The sequence below is a fragment of the Cryptomeria japonica genome, chromosome 9 (genome assembly GCF_030272615.1).
Source record: "Cryptomeria japonica chromosome 9, Sugi_1.0, whole genome shotgun sequence".
Lineage (NCBI taxonomy): Eukaryota > Viridiplantae > Streptophyta > Pinopsida > Cupressales > Cupressaceae > Cryptomeria > Cryptomeria japonica.
This window is the reverse complement of record NC_081413.1, coordinates 323685837-323706762: the sequence shown is the minus strand read 5'-3', so window position 1 is coordinate 323706762 and position 20926 is coordinate 323685837. Positions and strand designations below refer to the sequence as shown.

General features: G+C 37.7%; 1 protein-coding gene across 2 annotated transcripts in view; it reads right to left on the bottom strand.

Moving 5' to 3' along the window:
• The window catches only part of LOC131029744 (uncharacterized), a 229446-nt gene that overhangs the window by 114297 nt on the left and 94223 nt on the right, over positions 1-20926 (bottom strand). For both annotated transcript variants that reach the window (XM_057960387.2, XM_057960386.2), the window contains 2 exons: positions 19206-19265; positions 6642-6716 (listed from right to left, as the gene is read on the bottom strand). In XM_057960387.2, the coding sequence (XP_057816370.1) occupies positions 6642-6716; positions 19206-19265 (135 nt within the window). The remainder of the gene's footprint in view (positions 1-6641; positions 6717-19205; positions 19266-20926) is intronic.

Below are 20926 nucleotides of genomic sequence, written 5' to 3'. Positions count from 1 at the left end.
TCTTCTATCATCTTTTCCAAAATTCTCGTTCTAGTAACCATCCAGTTCTCTCCTCCGGTAGAAATTTCTATCATCTTTCCGGTATGAATTACCTTATTTGCTCACTTCTTTGTCATTGTTCTGATCCATACAGGTTCCTCTACCTCTGATATATCCTCTTCCTCCTTGAGATCTTCCTCCGGAAAACCTTCCACCTCTACTCATGTCTTATGTTTAGCTTCTCTTCTACTTTCAGGGCATACTGGTAAGCTTCTTCAACACTCTGCAATTTGATCAAATTGACTTCATCTTGTATAGACACCCGCAATCCATTCAAATATCTTGCAACTTGTTCAACTTCATCATCAACATGTCCGGATCTGATATTCAACTTGTAAAATGCTTCGGTGTACTCCACACTAGATTCCTTTTGTCTCAAATTCTACAACTTCCGAAACAGATTTACTTGATAATCAGCTGGCATAAATTTTGATTTCAACTTAGCAACCATCCGATCCCATGTCTTGATCTTCTCTTTACCTCTTCTCTATCTATCAACCTAAAAATGCTCCCACCAAAGAGATGCATGACCTTTCAACCAGGTACAGGCATATTTCACCTTCGTTTCTTCTGCAGTGTTTTCAAAATCAAAATATTTCTCCATCTCCGAGATCCAATCCATCAATTCATCCAAATCCAACTTTCCATCATATTCTGGTGGGGTAAAATGAGGTTTAGTATTCGCCCTACTCAAAACCCTCAAAAACCTTTCCTCATCCGGATCAACCACTGATGGGTTTACTTGTTTTGTCGGGGCTTCTTCTCCTTCATGTACACTTACATCTTCAATGTGTCGGCCTCTTCCCTGGGTTGTCTCCACGGCTTCCAACTGGGCTACAATTCCTCTCAACATTTCCATCAATGCAAGGTCTACATTCCCACGTGCTCCACCATTCCTATTTCCTCTTTGCGTCATCTTTACGCCAATCCTCTGCAGCTGCAGGTCGGATCCACAATCTACCACCCTACAACAAAAATTTCTCAGGACAACGCAATCTCCGGAATGAAAGCTTGCTCTAATACCACTTGAAGCAGTCACCGGCTAGGAGGGACCTCAAAGAGATCATTCCAAACCAGTCAGCAAGAGTAAACCCTATGGAAACACAAGGACATGATGGAGGCAATGCAGAACAAATTGAATTATGTCATGAAAATTGATTACAACCAACCGGTAGCAACCGGGTTACAGTAACCGGCTCACAGGCCTACTAAAACATGCTCAAAATACAGAACAAGTCACAACCGGGACCTCAAATCTTAAGATTTGTCTTCTATGCTCTATCTAACTCCTTCAATTACATTCTAATGCTCCATTACAATGATTTATACGATCCAAGGGGATCCAGTCGGCCCAAAAAGGGATCAAAACCCGAAGAACAAGACCTAACATGTAAAACCAACAAGGTCGGCCTCTGCCAAAGAAATTCCTTTGGAAAATCCAAAGGATGAAGTGTAGATCACGGGGAAAGGTCAGCCACACGCCAAGGAACATCGGAATCAACGCTCAGGGCTCCGCAAGCTACGGAAAGGATCCGGTAGATCACCAATGCAAATAAGTCCAGGCAACCGGTAACAGAAAACTGTCTCAGAAACCGGTAGCAATAACTTGTCGGAAAATTATCCAAATGCTCCACGGTTTGGGAATAAGGAACATGATCAAGTCTTCAAGCAGAATCCAACTCCACAGGTTCCGGTGAGCCAAATCCGAGAAACCCAGAAAGAAATGTTGAAACTACAAATAGAAAGCAAAACAGAAAAGAAATATTTTTGGTTGATGCAAGATTGCTATGAACCGGGGATGCTCCTGCATCAATTCCATTTATGATAGAGAGATGCTTGCCATAATGCATGCCCTTGCGAAGTTTAGGCAGTATCTTGTGGGGAGTAAGTTTGTTGTTAAGATTGATCACAACAGTCTTAAGCACTTCATGCATCAGAGGGACTTGAATGAGACACGGCAGAAATGGGTGAGTAAGCTACAGGCTTACGACTTTGACATTGAGTATGTCAAAGGGAGGAATAACATTGTGGTTGATGCTCTATCTAGAAGACCCCACTTGAGCTCTTTGTGTGAGCTTACTGCAAATTGGAGAGAGTTGTTGCTTGCTGATTATGCCAAAAATTAGTTTGCAACCAGCATTATTGAGGATACTTTTCATGGTGAAAGGTACAAATTGGTTGAGGGGCTGATCTTATACAAGGGAAGGATCCTCATTGTGGCTGAATCTAAGCTTAAGGAGAAGATTTTGCAGACCTTCCACGACATTCCCCTTGTTGATCACCAGGGTTATTTCAAGACCTAAAGGCAGATCCGAGAAAGATTTTCTTGGAAAGGGTTGAAAAATGATGTCTTGAGAGACATTAAGGAGTGTCACATATGTCAAAAGAACAAAAATGAGAACACTCTACCAACTGGTTTGCTACAACCTTTTCCCATTCCCAGTCAGAAATGGGAAAGTATATCCATGGACTTCATCACTGGGTTGCAACAAGCTCAGGGGAAGGATTGTATATATGTTGTGGTGGATAGATTGACTAAGTTTGTTCATTTCTTCGCCATCACCAACTCATTTACAGCAGCACAAGTTGCTGATGTGTTCTTTTGGGAGGGAGGTATTCAGGTTACCTTGAGTGCCGAAGAACACTGTAAGTGATAGGGACAGCAAGTTCCTAAGTGCTTTTTGGTAGATCTTCAGACTATGTGGTACTGTGCTCATTCCAAGCACAAGTTATCACCCTCAGACTAATGGGCAGATCGAGATAGTGAATAAGTGGTTAGAAGGATATCTCAGAAACTATGTCTCAGAGCAACAGAATGCATGGGTAAGATGGCTTCACCTAGGAGAGTATTGTTACAACTCCTCCTACCACATGTCCATCAGAATGTCACCATTCATGGCATTATATGGTTATGAAGCTCCTAGCTTCGCTGATTTGGCATCTGGTGACAACAAAACCCCTCAGGCGAAGGATATGATGTAGCAGAGTCAGGACATTTTGAGCTCTTTGAGGGATAATCTTCAGCATGCTCAGAATCAGCAGAAGTTGTATGCTGATCAGCAGTGGATTGAGTGCACCTTTGAGGTGGGCAACATGGTTTACTTGAGGCTCCAACCTTACAGACAATCTTCTCTCAAAAAGAGTGGAGCTGAGAAATTGAAGCCACGTTTCTATGGACCTTTCAGAGTCATTCAAAGAATTGGGGAAGTGGCATATGAGTTGGAACTCCGGGCGAGCAGCAAGATTCATAATGTATTTCATGTATCTCGCCTTAAGAAGGCTCTTGGGCATAGAGATAATGTTGTAGCTTCAGCAGAGTTGCCTCCACTTAATGAGGAGGGAGACTTGGTTTTGATTCCTGAAGCTATCATTGAATTCAAAGAGCGTTCTTTAAGAAAAAGGGTGATCAAGAAGTACATGATCAAATGGAAGAACTTACCCGTTGAGGATGCCACTTGGGACAATGAGGAGATTCTGCAGCATCCAACCTTGTGATTGCTTGAGGGCAAGCAAACTTGGGGAGGGCGAACTATAATGTCCCCCTCCAGCCAGTGATCACTCCTAGTGATGAATAGCCTATTCAGGAGGCTCGTAGGCCATTTTTGGCAAAATTAGGGTTTCCATCTTCCAAGAGGATTTTGAGTGGGAAGCAGTTGGAGTTTGGTAGAATGAATCAAAGTTTCCTTCTGGGTTTTCTATAAGCTTCGCAGTGGTATGACATGCAATCAGTTCAGGGGAGTTTGCAGAACTTACTATTTTTAGTAACTGGTTATCAGTTGTCATGATTACTGGGTGTTTCTAGGTTTCTCGAGCTGAGCTACAGGGTTCGAAGAACAATCTTTTTGGAGTTGTTTTCAGGACTTACTAATTTTAGTAAGTGTCATTTCAGGCAGTTCAATTGTGAGTTCTGACCCAGCTCAGTTTGATGGTTTCCAGCACTTCAATCCATCAGTTCAATCTGGCATAATCAATATTTGATTTTCAATGATTTATTAAATATTATTACTTTATGCTAAAGTTAATATTTAAAAGCTTTTGGACGACTTATGGAAAAAATACTTTGCACTTAAAAATATTATATTTTGCCTAAGCCAGTGGCATGAGAAAAAGGAGGCATTTTCATGAAGTTTATTATGTTTTTTAAGTTGTAAGTTTTACACCTAGGAAAGTTCGAACTTTTGCCTAGGAGTTGGACGCCTAACACATGAGGGAGTGGGAACTGAAATACAAATGCAGAAGTTGTGATTTGGATGCCATTTGGAACTGAATTTGGGGTCTCAGAATCTATAAATATGAGAGCTTGGTCTCTCATTTGGTATCTTGAACATTTTATAAAAAAGTGTTGTCGAATTTGTGTCAGACTATTGCTTCGAAGTTGAGTGCTTCCTAGCTTGTGCCAGTTTCGTGCTTGTGAGATAGTACCTACCTGTGGGAGAGCCTATTTCTCATCCAGAGGAATAGAATGAGCTTCATTGTGATGGATTTTGCTCTGGTGTTTTCAGTTTTCTGAGTGAGGGTGTGTTTTGGTGTGTTGCTGGTTGTGAAGTGGCTAAAGCAGTGTTTCGAATATACCTCCCTGCCTGTTGATTATTTCATTTTGGGCATTGGTTCTGATGTTTTCTACCACTATGGGGATGAGGTCCACCAATTTGCAGCTGCAAGTTTGCTGATTTGAATTTTATGTTGCAAATCGAACTTTTCAGCTGGGAAAGTCTTTCTTCATTTCTGCCTTGGGATGCGTGCTGCTGTTTTTTGGGCTTGCAGTTGCAGGTTTGAGGTTCTAAAATGTTCACTTAAGTCATTCCGTTCATTTGCTTTTGATTTGGTCTGATTCCGAGTAGATTTGAATTAGTTATGAGCATTTTGGTGTTTCTGGTAGTGGTTGTTATGCATTTTCAGAATTATGGACAGTAGTAGTTGTTTATGCTTGAGTTAGTTTTGATAATAGTTTTCAATTGTGATCAGCATTGTTCTTCTATTCTAATCTCTCCTCTCTATTTTGTAAGGTTGAATAGTAGTACTATCAACCACTTTTGGATTGTAAAGCATACCCCGCTGAAAAGTGGAAGAGGCTGGCTTGCCGCCTGCATTTGATATTTGTAATTCAGTCCTCTCACTGCATAAGCAGTCGAATGATGTATGTTTGTAATGGTCCTCCCGCTGCATAAGCAGTTGAGTGATATTTGTTGTAATGATCCTCCCACTGCACAAGCAGTTGAGTTGAGCTTGTTATGTGTGTTCAGTCCTCCCACTGAAATATTGCGGTAGAGTGATTCGTGCTTTGGAGTGTTTGTTCACTTGGCTAGTTTACCGCCAAGTTCCTTTGTTTACCCGCTAGATAAGCGAAAGGGGCTGGCTTGCCACCCATTATTGTAATCAGTACTTTCAGCAGTTTGTAACTAACGATCCCCTAATACCGTATGCTCTCACCATCCCAGTTTCGGCTCTCGGTGATCAAAAGGTGTAGGGTTCCTTCTTGCTGGTTTTGGATTTCTCATTCTAACCCTAATGGGTGTGGTTGTGTGTGTAATCTTGTTAAAAAACCAAAAAAACATTGTTGGGGATATTACACGTGGCATATTACACAAGTGAGTTATGAAATGTTCACAAATAGTTAACTAAGACCTTTTCACATGTTATGTCTTCAACATTCTAAATAAGACAAGAATGTCATTCATCTGGAAAAACAAGAAGATAAATGCAGCTGAAGACAACACGAAAAGACACTGCCCTCTTCAAAATCTCCAGGATGAACGAGAAACAAGAAAATAGAGATGAAGTAAAATAGGCACAGTTTGCTTGGAAAAACTTATCATTAAAAGAGTGATGTTTATTCCCACTATATTTATTGTCCTTAACGATGAATTCACCAGTTTGACAAAAAAAAAATGACAAGTAAAATAACTGTCTACAAGGACAAATTTCCCGTAGCTACTGAAACCTTTAATTTGAAGAGGTCCTCAATGCAAAAAGCTCATACCAATATTACTAATGTAGAAAACACAATCTAACTTTTATAAAGATAATAGAATAGAACCAACTATTCTTAGGAAAGAACAGCCAATCCTGTTGTGAATTTTAAACACTTCTATAGAGTGTAGATATCACCTATCAGACATAAAACACATGGAATAGTTACTACTTGATTCAAATTCTCACAGATCTTCCCAAAATTATGATACCAATATAAGGACTTAACGCCATGATCACTGTTGAACATAATCTATCTATCACTACTTATCAAGACTCTTTTTGGGAAATATAATGGAGTCATGAAAACTAAATGCTTTTATAGATACTTAATTAGACATGCCTGTATAAAATGCTAGTCATCATTTAGCAAACGTGGCCTCCTAAACATCAACAAAATATGCTACTGATTTCCAATAATAAATAATTCTCAACTAAAATCATTACTAATCAAAACCAAATGGTTGTACATCGACCAAAGTGCTCAATTATTTAACAATTTTTGCATAGCTATGGAAGGAATGATTCAAATAAATAGTCAATTGTGAAATTCAAAGTTGTGCAAAACCATAAAGAAACTACAAATGTCTATAAATGTTTAATTAAATGTTACCTTCACTACAAAATCTTACCTCCAGAAAAAATGGTGATTTAATTGTCAAAGGACCAAGCTGGAAATTCTTCCCACGGCAAAATCGACTTTTAACCTATAATATATTCATGCAAGAAGATATGTGAAGAAGGTAGCATACACAAATAAATAATTCTTGTAAACTAGTCTAGGATTTCAAAAAATCATTGAAACAATGTGATGCATCATGCAAGGCTATCATAGGTCATCACTACAGCTATACTAAATCATATCTAATGGAGTGAGTCATAATTGAATGAAACATACTACATCAATTCCTAGGCATCCATTGAAAGGCACGTTTCAAACAATTTAATTGTAAAGATATATTAAAAGCTAAGGTTGTTTTGGAAGGAAATGCTGCAAGCACTATTAAATGAGTAATTCATGCAGCCAAGTGTAGGTGGCCTAATGAATGGCAACCTTTCTTTTGCAGAAAGACTTCACTTCAGCTCTCTGAGACACTAATATGGGGTCTATTTCACAAACACAAACTGATTTAGAAAATAGGATCAAGAGATCAACACTATGAAGGAAAATTGTAAAACTAACTACTCAAACCTAACCTGATCAAGCTGCAAATTGGATCTGATTTCGAGGGATGTTCAATGATTCACATTACTGATTATAGTAGACTCTGTTGTCATGGTCCATAACTAGTTAAATTTTGTGTCAATGTCTGGTTTTGAGTGCCATTAGTTTCTCATTTATCCCCAAGTTGCATTATTGCTTGAAGCTGTATGGGCTTGAGCCTGCTCATGCATTCTATGATAAGTTATTGCTCGTGTGCCATATCAAGTAATCAGGATCTATCTCTGATCTTAGCAATTCCCTAAATAAGTTATATGACCAGTTTGTCAAGACTAAGCAGCATACCAGTCATCTTTTCATGTCTTCATCAACATGCTTTATTGAGATGTGGTGTGTTGACTGATGATTATGGAATAAACTGACTTGCTGGAGAGCTAATATTCTTCCCTCGTGGAATATGCAGAGCAAAATCTATAATGTCCATTTAGTCCATATTTTCACATGAAAATGTGAATATTTATTTTCAATCGTATGGTTTCCATCGCTTGGTCAATAGCAACATACTTTAGAATGGGAGAATAATTTCAAGTGTTACAATGTTATTACTATTTTAGTTATAATGTGTAAACCTCAGCCTTGTTCATATTACAAAGTTGGAAATGAAGAATAATGGTTGGTGCAAATGGGCTTGTCATATATGTGACACAGAAATCCACTAGCATCCATGCATCACTCCTCAATTGGTAACTATAGATTTTGGTAGTTGATGGTTTTGAATCCATAGATATGCCACAAATATGTATTTTGGCCCAAGGTTGCTGACATGGCAGAGATATGAATGGTTAGATTATCATGTGTTCATCTCACTTCAATGAATCCCATTCTTACTATAAAAAATTTAAGAATATATGTTATCATTTTATAAGATATGTTCCACAAAGTCACAAGATAGCAAGATATATGGGACAGATCTTGGACATGGAGGGACAAAGGCCCTTGTAAAGTCCACAATTTGGGACAAATCGATTTGTGAGCTTTTAGCTCAATTCTTGAAACCCGTAGGTTAATTGCTAAGAGAAAGAAGGGCTCCAAAGTTCTTGAAGGTTGTAGGTTTAGTAATTCAATATTTCTATTTTTGGCAATGAGCCTAATTGGTAGTATGGATTGCTATGACACTTTTAGAAGTATTTTCAGAATCCTAGAGTGTTCTCCAAACTTCTTGGAAAGCACATATATTTTTAGTAAGTCTAGTTGGCTTCCATCATCATCCTACATCTTCACTATCATCCTAGTGTGATCAAAGTTTGATTCCGATTCAGTTTCAGTGCTTTCTTCAACTTGGGTGAGTTATTGAATAATTAATTAATATTTCACTAATGTAGTCTAATGTTGAGAGGTAATAAAAGGACAAATAACTTTAATAGCTCATTGGAAAGGTAATGAATTGCTTTAAAAGTTGGACGCCTGGTTAAGGAGGCCTTTGCACACGAAATGTTATTATCATAGTTCTGAGACACAAACTCGTTGTGGACTTAGCGAGGGTGACTCAAATTAGGACTCAAGACTCAGCAAAAAAACTTGGCACAAGCTCGATAAAGACTCGACAAGTGAAAAACCAAGAAATTTAGAGATCTATAAGGATTTAAAACTTGCTCCATGCACCCTTTATTAATTAAACCTTAAGGACACAATAACAACATTAAGTATAAGCTAATTTGATCATATACACAAGTATACATCAATCACATAAGTAAAAACACAAATTGTAGTTAAAGGAAATAGCACACTCAAATATATAAGTATTCTCAATTGTATACAAAAATCACGAAATATGAAATCGATGACATCAAATGTTCCAAACAAATATCAAAACAATAACTAGAAGTCTATGGCTCGGAGGACCTTGGAACCCTCCTACAAAGGCATCTAAGGTAGCTCCTGGATGATGCACCAGCCATAATATTTTTTTCACTATGAATATGCAAAGATTTGCAACAAGAGATATGTATTATGTAGATTCTTATGATCATGACTCCTATTACTTGCTTAGAATAATAGTTTGATGGGGGTTTGGGGACAACACCAAAATGAGGTTGAGGGTAGCACCCCTCGCGGGGGTCTGAGAGTGAGAGAAAGGTAGAAAGATAGGCCTAGATCTTGGGGGAAAGAGGAGAGATTGAGATAGAGAGAGGTAGACAAGGGATAGAGGAAGAGGGATAGGGAGAGAGATAGATCTAGAGTTGAAGGCAGATAAAGTGAGTGAGATAGACAGAGCGAGAGAATGTTGATAGGAGCTTGCTCGTTACTAAAATTTGACTGTCTAAAAATTTATAAGATCTTCTAAAACCTATAATTTCCATCATAAGTTTTTCAACCTAGTAGCACTTTGAGTCTTCTTCAGGCATTCGAGGTGTTCTTGATGTTGATGAAACTTCTTGAAGAGGTCTTCCTTGTATCTTGTCCTTGGTGTTGAAATTTTCTCCTTGAGATCCTTGTTCCGATCTTCCTTCAACCTGGCCCATTTGATCTATTTCCTTACTCCCTGCAAAACAAACAATTGTGCATCAAACATGCATGATATATAACCTTATATAATCTCTTAATTTGACATAATCTCTGATTCTGATTTTATGCGATTTTCTCCAAATCTAATCAAAGAGAATTAATAAATTCATTGTGTGGAAGATAAGTTGAGTGCCCTAGGACAAATCTGGGCTGTCTTAAGGTGAATTCGCTGGTTGATAAGCTTGCTGGCTGAGCAAATTCGCTTCTCTTTGGTGCTCAAATGATGAATCTTGCCGGCTTCAAAAGATTAGACCTGCATCTCCAATGATGAAATTCGATCATATGCTGATGGAATTTGCTGATGTTTGGTGAAGTTCGCTGACCTGCTGTAGAAGTTCGCTCAACCTGCTCTCAAATTCGCATTTGAAAGAAGAAAATACTTGAATTGATGATTAAAATGAATATCTTGATCCTTCTTTTATATGCGATTTAGGGTAGAGATGTGTCTTTTGGGTAATAGGCCAACTTGATCTCAATAAAAATTGTCTTCCTTGATGCTGGCCGACTTCACAGATCATACTCTCCCTTCTTAGCAATTCGAATTTGAAATTGATCATGGCGCCAAAATGTTTGCCCTTGTTGAATTTTGCTTTGGGTCCTTGGGAAGAACATGAATCTTGAAATCAGTTCGCTCTAGGTCCTTTGGAAGGACAAGCCCTAAATCAAAATTTCACTCCATGACCCTTGGAAGGTACGCCATCTTCAAATCAGTTCGCTCTAGGTCCTTTGGAAGGACAAGGTCAAGCTCGCTCTAGGACCTTAGGAAGGACAAGATCAAGGTAGATAATTCGCTCCATGTCCTAAAATGAAAATTCCCTCTCCGTCCTTAGGAAGGTACACGTCCTTGGGAAAATATTCGCTCCATGTCCTTTGGAAGGACATGACCTATAATGAAAATTTACTCTTCGTCCTTAGGAAGGACGAGACCTATAATGAAAATTCGCTCTTCGTCCTTGGGAAGGACAAGACCTATAATGAAAATTCGCTCTTCGTCCTTGGGAAGGACATGACCTATAATGAAAATCCGCTCTTCATCCTTAGGAAGGACAGGACCTATAATGAAAATTCGCTCTTCGTCCTTAGGAAGGACAGGACCTATAATGAGAATTCGCTCTTCGTCATTAGGAAGGACGGGACCTATAATGAAAATTCGCTCTTCGTCCTTGGGAAGGACAGGACCTATAATGAAAATTCGCTCTTCGTCCCTTGGAAGGATGGTACCTAGAATGAAATTCGCTCAATGTCCTCTCCAAGGACAAGATCTAAAATAAGGAAGTTCGCTCTATGTCCTTTGGAAGGACAAGGTCTTGGTAAAGATTCATTTTAACACTTCTCCAAGGTACACATATCCAAGTTTGCTATGGACCCTTAGTAAGGACAAGGCATGAAGTTTGCCCTAGGACCTTTGGATGGACAAGACTTAAAGGAAAATTTTGCTCTAAGCCCTCTGGAAAGACATCAATTCAACATCCCCCTTAGGACCTATCCAAGGAATTTTGCTCAATGTCCTTAGGAAGGACATGATCTTGAAGATAAAATCGCTCTTGGACCGCAGCAAGGACAAGACTTTTGAGTTCACTTTAGGACCTTTCCAAGGACATGGCTTGAAATTCACCACTTTCTTTTACCTTATTGATTTGAGCCTTAAGTTTTCCAATCTCTCCACATGGAAGCATCATCAATTCGACCCTTAAGAACACCTATAGAGGAAATTCGCTCTCTGACCTTCGAAAGGACAAGACCTAAAACAAAAAATTTCTCTAGGACCTGAGCAAGGTACGGGGTCTCATGTCCTTAACATGGTATGGGGTCAAGGTACTTGGGCAAATTTTGCTCCTGCGAGGGAGCAAGGTACGCATCCTTAGGAAAGACTCTTGACTTAGTCCTTTCACCTGACTTTGCTTAGTTTGTTCAATCCTCAAGTCTTTCACCCATAGATCATTCTTGTTGCATGCTTGATGACTTACTTCACTCCACTCAGGAGACCAACCCGACATGATGACCCTCTAGATACTAGAGAAACTCTATCCCTTCAATGCAAAGACTAATAGCAAAGACTCTAAGACAACCTAGAAAGAGAAAAGTGGGGGTCCCCATTTGCAATGGGGCAATGTGTGAATACCTCACAACAGGTTCCTCATTGTATTTACACACTCTCATTTAATATATGATAAACATGCTCTTGTGCACTATTTTGTTTCACTAGTGGAAATTTCATTTTCATGCTTTCAAATTTTGGATTTCTCCAGCATTAAAAGCCTTCACTAAACCTCTTAAATTAGCATTCAAACCCTTTTTGAACAACTCTCTTTTCTGACATATCATGAACCATAACAGCAACCTTTTGGAACTCATTGATGTAAATATCAACATCACCATTTTGTCTAATCAATGCAATCTCACAAATTTACATCTCTACATCCTTCCAGTCAAATCTAGCAATCAATTTGCTTCTGAACTCATCATAGGACTAAATCAATGCATAGGACTAAATCAATGCATGGTTTTGTGTTACCAAACCATGATGCCACCACTCGTATGCTGATCCTTCCAAATATAAGGTTGCAAACTTAATTACCTCTTTCTTTTGGCATGGGTTTGAGATTCAAAAAGGTATCAAGTTTGTGTATGTGTTGTGCTTTTCCCACTACCATCAAAATTAGGACGAGTCAATTTACTCAAGGCATGTTGATAATCCATATGTGGGCCTCGAGATCTTTGTTCTTGTTGTGTCCTTTTCTTATCTTTCCACTGGTTCATGTATTGGTTTAATGTTATTTCCTACCTAATTTCATGAGGGAGTGTACGGTACTCATCATATACTGCAATTACCTCATCAACCAATGGCTGCTCCTCCTCAGGTTTTGCTGCTTCCTCTTCGTCCCTAGGTGTAAATGTAGGCAGCTGGAAAGGTCTAACTAAACCACCTAAACTGGCTCCTCTTGGAATGTTATTCCCTGCATTACTACCTTCCCCTGTAGTATTCTGATTTACACCAAGCAAATTCATATTCTGTGATATTTGACCAATGTTTTGATCAACTGCTATTGTGACTGCATCAATTGTTGCATCATTTGTTGTGGTCTCCATGCTAGATCATTCAATATGTTTTGTACACTATCCTGGTCAGCTCTCCTTTCAGTCCTATACCGAGCACTCTCATTACTTGAACCCACCATTGATTCAACTCCTTGTGAAACTCTAAGTGGTTGCCTTGCTGGTAATGTAGCTGAGAATGTATCCTCTCCTGGATATGGTTCTGAAAATTGAAATTGTTTTATTTTTTGCTCTCTTTTAGTGTTTCGTTTGATCCTGTCACTGGTGTACATAACCCTCTAGGCTGGCAGGATTTAGGCTCTGATAACACTGTACAACATTTATAACTCTATATATCTATGTTTTTTAATTCCTTCAGCTACAATTTACATTTCTACGCATGTGATGGATGTATGTTTATGTATGTGATCAAATTAGCTTCTATTTGATGATATTATAGTGTCTTTAAGCTTAATTCAATAATGGATGTATGAAACAAGTTTTAAATCATTAAAAATCTCTAAATTTCAAGGGTTTTTTTATTTTGCCAAGTCGTTGCCGAGTCATTGCTGAGTCTGAGCCAAGTCCCGAGCCGAGTTAGAGCCGAGTCCGAGTCTGGGAACTTTGCTGTATATCCCCGCTGATTTTAACTCAAAATTTTACGTTTTCCCCTTTTTAAATTTTATCCCTTTTAAGGATGGTTTGAAAGCTTTTACTCAATGTATGTGCAAGTTTAATGTAATTCCAAGACATTCATATGTATCATGATATTGCAACAAAGATTAAATTAATTTCTGATATTTAAAAATCAAAAGATAAACTTTATTGCAATCAAGATTAAATTAATTTCTGATATTTAAAAATCAAAAGATAAACTTTATTGCACACTATTTCCAAACTCAAGAATACAAGGAAATCTTTATGCTGACCTCAAAGCTAACTGATAAATCAGGAAAATACAATGATAATGCACAGTAATCACCCATGTAGGTTCCAGTTGCTTCGACAAATCAGAAGTCAGTCTTCATAATTTACCACGCCCAACAAAATATATTTTCCTTCCAAGACAGCAATGCCCAAGGTTCAAGTGCAATATTTATAGTAAAGACTCGGAGATATATAATACTTAAGCAATTTGTGGGGTCATGGGCTATATAGCAAGGGCTCAAATTTATTTCTTAAGTTATCAAAATGCAACAACTTCTAACATAAAGCTTAACACGTCCCAGGCAGAATGGGCAGGTTGGCTATTCTCATGTGTTCTCTAAACATCCAAATATCTACACCCAGCTTATATTTAACAGGCACTTGGTCGAGTGAGACTCCAACAACAAAGAAGGCGGCTCATCTTTATCTTCTACACCAACAATACTCCTGTTGTGGCTCATTCCACACCCCTGATTTGGCCCTCCCTTCATGCATCCATGCTCTATAGTTGGTGACTGGCCGAAAACGTCCCCTTTCTATTTAAAATGTGATCGCCCATCCTCTAATATAGAAGCGCTCAGATTTTAACATATACGTGAGCCAAGGTGGAATGATATTTGAAATGCCTTTGCATTTGCATGAATGAACTCATCCAGCAAGTGCAAGGAATAATAGTAGCATCGTAGAGTAAAATAAATTATTGTCAGCAATAAGTCACTATAATAATATTTCATTTATTTCACCAAATCCTTAATTTTCCCCCTTCAAATATTTTATTCTAATAATCTGATCAATATTCTGAATAATAAATCTCTTAAATTTGTCTTTGGAGAAGACATCGCAAATTTCACCAATAGAGTCCACTTGTGAATTCTGAGATGAATCCACACAATATGTTGGATTGGGTTTTCATCCAATCCACCAAGAAATCCCAAGGGTTTCTGTCCTCAGGCTTCCTGAACCTGTAAAACAAGCTCTCCAAATTCTCCCAATAAATTATTTCCAAAAAGATGATAATAATTTCCTTCACCACCTTTCGATTTTTAGTATATTTTGCTTTTTCCAAAGTGACTTTATTTAGTATTTTACCAAAGCATTTAATAAAGTCACTTTAATAAATAGACCAATTAATATGACTTAGGATAATTTAATATCTAATTAATTAAATTACACCTTTGTCTTTTCCCAGCTTAGCTTATAGGAATAAAATAAGCTAGTGGGCTCCACTAAGTTATCACTTGGAAAACATGGACATTCAAAAATCAAGGATCATGACAGAGATTCAAACTTGATAAAGCATGTAAGAATCAGCCATGGAAAAGCACTTTCATAACAAAACATGACATTTGCATTGATGAGGAAAAGGTGTTAGCTAAAGAATAACACTATGTAAAAAGACATAAGATACCATTAAAAACATGTAACATAAAAATAACATTAGTAGGGGCAGGGATTGTATAATTAGTAATGCCTAGAGATCTCTAAGACAAAACCTTAGTCATGAGAATAATTGAGCTCTAAAGATGCCTCCTGCTCACTAAGCAATAATCACACCAACTTTTTGCCCCTCTTTTCAAAAGAACTCCTAGTATTGTAAGAAATGGTGAAATCAATTTAAAAAGATATCTTGAGTCCAAGATTTGCCTAAATAGGGTCATGAAGTCAACTCAAAATGTTGGAGATAAGAAATATTAATACATTTAAATTTAGATGCATTTTAATTTGTAAAAATGTAGCTTGAAAGATAACTAAAGTTTCCAATAACACACTCTTATGCATATCTAATCAATAAAAATGAAGATTTGGTAAGCATTCACATTAGCTGATTAACATGCCCAATTACTTCTCTATATTTTAAATCATTTGATTTTAGTGTGTTCTTCATAAGTTCTCATATGACCATTTTATTTTAGTGGGAGGAAAAAGGATTACTATGTCAAACATATGAACCCTACATATGACCATACACAAAAGACCTACATAGGAATGGAAATAAAATGGAAAGCAAAAATGCTAATCGCTCAGATAAGAACAAGTTCGCACCTGCTTAGATGTGAGACCGGAAGATGGATGATACCCAAAGAGGAGTGGGCAGACAGACGGTGTAGATATTGCACTCAAGAAGCAATTGAGACAAAATGGCATTACATCATGGAATGTTCAGCTTACAAGGACATCCGGATCAATTATATTAAGACATTAAAAGGGAACAGCTTGGGTGATTTGTTCGAAGAAGAGAAGATAATAAGGGTTGCAGATTTTTTTGTCAAGATACACAGTTTAAGATCCAAGATGCAGAATGATGCAGGAGCATCGCGAGGATATTGAATCGGGAGTTGAACAGTCAGAAGTCGAATAGTCAGGAGAAATCGAGCAGCCAGAGGAGAAATTGAATCGGCTAGGCAAGCGGAGGCTTTAAAAAGCGAGTGAGCAGATTCATTTGAGAGAGGGATTTTTGTCGACAAGTTAGTATGTGAATACGGCAGAAGGAGGGAGGCTATCAGGCCACTCCACAGAAGCCAAATAAGTGTGTCTGAACAGTTGTTATTTGTAAACATCTAATACTGAATGTAACCTTCATCATATGTTGTGTATTAATAGAGTTAATCCTTTGGTGTTCACATGTTTTCATGTTGGTTATTATCAATGATTCCTGGACTCATGTAGGGGGTGTTTGATACAATCTGTTATCGATTCCTGTTATTCTTTTGTTCTATTCTTATCGCAAATATGTCAGAAAGTCTATGGATCTTGTTTGTTCCCCCTGAACTTCCTGTCATTATTGTCTGAAAACGGAGCATGTGGTTGAGTGTAGCTGAAGTCTACTATGTCAAGTAATTAGTCCGATAAAGTGCCATTGTTGTAAACAATCGACAAAGTTGTCATCTGGATAAGCTATACTGAAAAGACGTCATTATGGTAAAAAGTTGTCATTTCTGTTACCAGCATAGGTTAAAGCGATAGGGTATCACTGTTGCTATCGGGATAGTTTAGACTATCGGATTTACAAAATTTTGTTTGGTCGATTTTGAATGGTTATCCCAATAAGGTGTCTCTGTTGGGAAAAGTGGGATTGGCAGATGTTGTTTAGCCGACCATGGAGGGTTATTCCGATAGTTGTTCAAATGTCTTGTTCGGCATAAGCTATACCGAAATCAGTGTCATCGGGATAGGTTGTTCTATCGGGACTACTTGAAATTGTTGCTCTACCTTTATGTCTTATTCCGATGGGAGTTCAAGAGTTCATGTTCGAAATAGTTATTTTGATCCCTATCTTGCATCAATTGGAGTGGTTTAGCAAATCGGTAATGTTATTCCAATCTTTGTATTGCATCAAATTGGTATCAGAGCGAGAAGATCTTGAGTGTGTAGATAGATCGCCGAAGGAGGCAATCTACACCAGGACCTTGCTAAAAGGTTTGAGATTTTGTGTTGCTAAGTTCTTTGGTTGCAGATTGATCCATCAAGGCTACAGTAAGGAAGAGGTTTGTGTAGATGTGTGTGACAGACATGAAAGGTTTGTGGTACTGTCTCCAACAAGATGAAGTTGGGTAGAAAGTGCAGAGAGAGAGAGACCACTGAGGAAGGGTGGTAGTGCATCTTCCAGGATCTTGGATGGGTAAGATGGCAGTATATTGGTGATTGTGTGAGGAAGTAGCAGAAGGAGTGATGGATATTTGAAACCTTTGAGTTTGCGATCATGAGAGAGTTGCTATTACACCATTGATGAGAGTAGTTGAAAGGACAGTCATGTGTCCTTGTGAAGATGAAGTTGTGAACCTGTTGGAAGAGGCAAAGACAAAGGCATGAAGACAAGACGAGACTAAATGCAAGAAGACGAAGACAAGGCTAGGCAGATGAAGACTTATGAAGGATGAAGAAACAGTTAGAAGCAAGTGTTGACTAATAGCCCATGTGCAGGAGCACATGTTCTTTTGTCTCCTGGAGAGTTTGATGTAGGAGCATCGTGAGGATATTGGATCAGGAGTTGAACAGTCAGAAGTCGAACAGTCAAACGTCAAATAGTTAGGATAAATCAAGCGGCCAGAGGAGAAATTGAATCGACTAGGCAAGCGGAGGCTTTAAAAAGGGAGCGAGCAGATTCATTCGAGAGAGGGCTTTTTGCCAGCAAGTTAGTATGTGAATACAGCAGAAGGAGGGAGGCCGTCAGGCCACTCCACAGAGCCGAATAAGTGTGTCTGAACAGTTGTTATTTGTAAACATCTAATACTGAATGTAACCTCCATCATATGTTGTGTATTAATAGAGTTAATCCTTTGGTGTTCACATGTTTTCATGTCGGTTATTATCAATGATTCCTAGACTCATGTAGGGGGTGTTTAATACAATCTGTTATCGATTCATGTTATTCTTTTGTTCTATTCTTATCCCAAATCTGTCAGAAAGTCTGTGCATGCTGTTTGTTCCCCCTGAACTTCCTGTCATTATTGTCTGAAAATGGAGCATGTGGTTGAGTGAAGCTGAAGTCTACTATGTCAAGTAGTTAGTCCGATAAAGTGCCATTGTTGTAAACAGTCGACAAAGTTGTCATCGGGATAAGCTATACCGAAAAGACATCATTATGGTCAAATGTGGTCATTTATGTTATCGGCATAGGTTAAAGCGATAGGGTATCACTGTTGCTATTGGGATAGTTTAGACTATCAGATTTACAAAATTCTGTTTGGCCGATTTTGAATGGTTATCCCAATAAGGTGTCTCTATTGGGAAAAGTTGTCATCGAGATAAGTTATCCCGATAAAGGGTCATCGGAATAGTTTCTCTTATTGAGATTGGCAGATGCTGTTTAGCTGACTATGGAGGGTTATTCCGATAGTTGTTCAAATGTCTTGTTCGGCATAAGCTATACCAAAATCAATGTCATCGGGATAGGTTGTTCTATCGGAACTACTTGAAACTGTTACTCCGTCTTTATGTCTTATTCCGATGGGAGTTCAAGAGGTCATGTTCAGAATAGTTATTCTGATCCCTGTCTTGCATCAATTGGAGTGGTTTAGCAGATCGGTAATGTTATTCCAATCTCTGTATTGCATCACAGAAAGAAAAGGAAATATAGGTGGTGTTTTGGATGTACAGGTTTTCTTCGCTAGCTATCTGTGGGTCCCATAGGCTGCTTGGACTCGTGGACGTGATTAAAAACATTCGTTCACTTATTCATTCATTCATTCATTCATTCATTCATTCACTCATAAATAAATAAGAAAGAGAATGGTCATCTATTCTCACAATCACATGAGAATTTTCTACAAACAATCAACATGGACTTACTAAGAAATTAAAGTAGTGTGACCTCGATGATAACTCTGTATAGTGTGTGTAATTCATAAACAAAAGATAAAAGTTAGTCATGTGTTGAATAAATTAATAATTATATTAATGTGTTTAAGCTCCTTATTGTCACACATCATCAAATAAGCTTCTCAAGTCAATTTATATTCCACGATATTTATTTATAGAGAAGAAAAGGATTTGCCAACAATCTCACCAGACCATCAAAGCTTGTCATATACAATTCTCCAAAAGACTCCATGCAAAGTTGTTCGGCCTGTATCAAATTTTTATTTATAATTCACCTTGTATTAAATAATTGCCAATAAAATATACGTAGAGATGCATATTTCTTGATCCATAATAAACAACATCATCAGCATCGACATCAACACATAATTAATAATGCATACAACCGTATGATGTTTAGCAAAATTTGAAGAAATTTAAGAAAGAACATATATGGTAAACAAAAGAAATGATAAGAAATATTGTTATGGGTTGCTTTCTCAAATGTGAATCACACAAACAATGATTAGCCAAATCTCCCATAGTAACAAATGAAGTATCCAGATCCTAGGAATATCAAACCATTATGCTCTAACAGTTGGAATTTGAATGTGTTACACATGGAAGCACATCATTGTAACAATTACATTGTACATACAATTGAAGGTCAGAAATGCAAATGCTAAATAAAAGGATGTTACAAAATAATAGGAGCAGAATATGCATATGGAAATATTTTTAATTATATTAACTCTACAAATGATAAAGTTGTAATGTCACAACTCAATATGCATACACTGAGGGGTATTGTAAGATCTCTATTATCTATCATTAGAATCTTCCTAAAGGACATAAGTGAACTCCCTCAATTCATAAGTGGGTTGTCTATGTGATGCCATAAATTATATTGATATTGCAACTTGGGGAGAAAGGGTTGATGGTTTTCGAATATGAAGGCAAAACCCCTATCTACTCTGCTCTACCATTGCCTTCAATGATGTATATTTAGATATGTAGCAGCCATAGAAGATGAGTGAAAATAGTTGTAAGAGATGAAACAAGTTAGAATCTGATTATTGGCCTTCAATATATTACTGGCTGGTCTGTCATCAAAATGTGGGTTCATGTTCCACCATGGTGGGAAATAATGGTTCCCATTCATAGGCTATAAGATGTTACCCAACACCCCACAAGGTCAGTGCTTCTCAACCTCACAAGGATAACCCTTCAAGTTACAGTCAGTCTTCACCCCAAAGGAAATTGCCAATCTAGAAAGCAATTGTTTCATGTTGAAATCAGATGCCCAAAACATTCTAAGATACACAAATATTTTTAACAAAAAATATGCAGACACAATAAGACTATATCATGTGGGGATGAAAATTGGCATTGCAAACTCCTAAGCAACTTAGAAGTACCCATCAATAACTAACAATTATCCACAAAACATAAACATTAATATATTACTAACATTAAAATACCCACTAACATGACTAATGTTTTTATACAACATTACTAACACATAACAACAAACACACTTTTGGATCACAAGGACCAAAAAAGCCAAACAAAACCCACCTTGATCCAAAATGGGTAAACCAAAAAAGGTAGACCATTTTTTTATAATAGATTTGCCAAAGTCATGGAGAAGATCATCAATGTCAGCTTTCAAACTTCAAATTCTATTTAGTTTTTTATTTTCTTATATTAAAATTTGTTGATTTTATTAAATTTTGATATTTAGGTGTTAGAACCATAGGTTACGGTTCTACGATTGGAGGATAGAGATCAAAAACCCATGAAATATCTATATGAGGCCATGGATAAGGCCAAAGAGGCATTTAGCATTTGTATGGGTCAAACAAGACCAAATATGAACCCATATGGCACATAATTGATTAGAGGTGGAACCAATAACTCCACCAACAT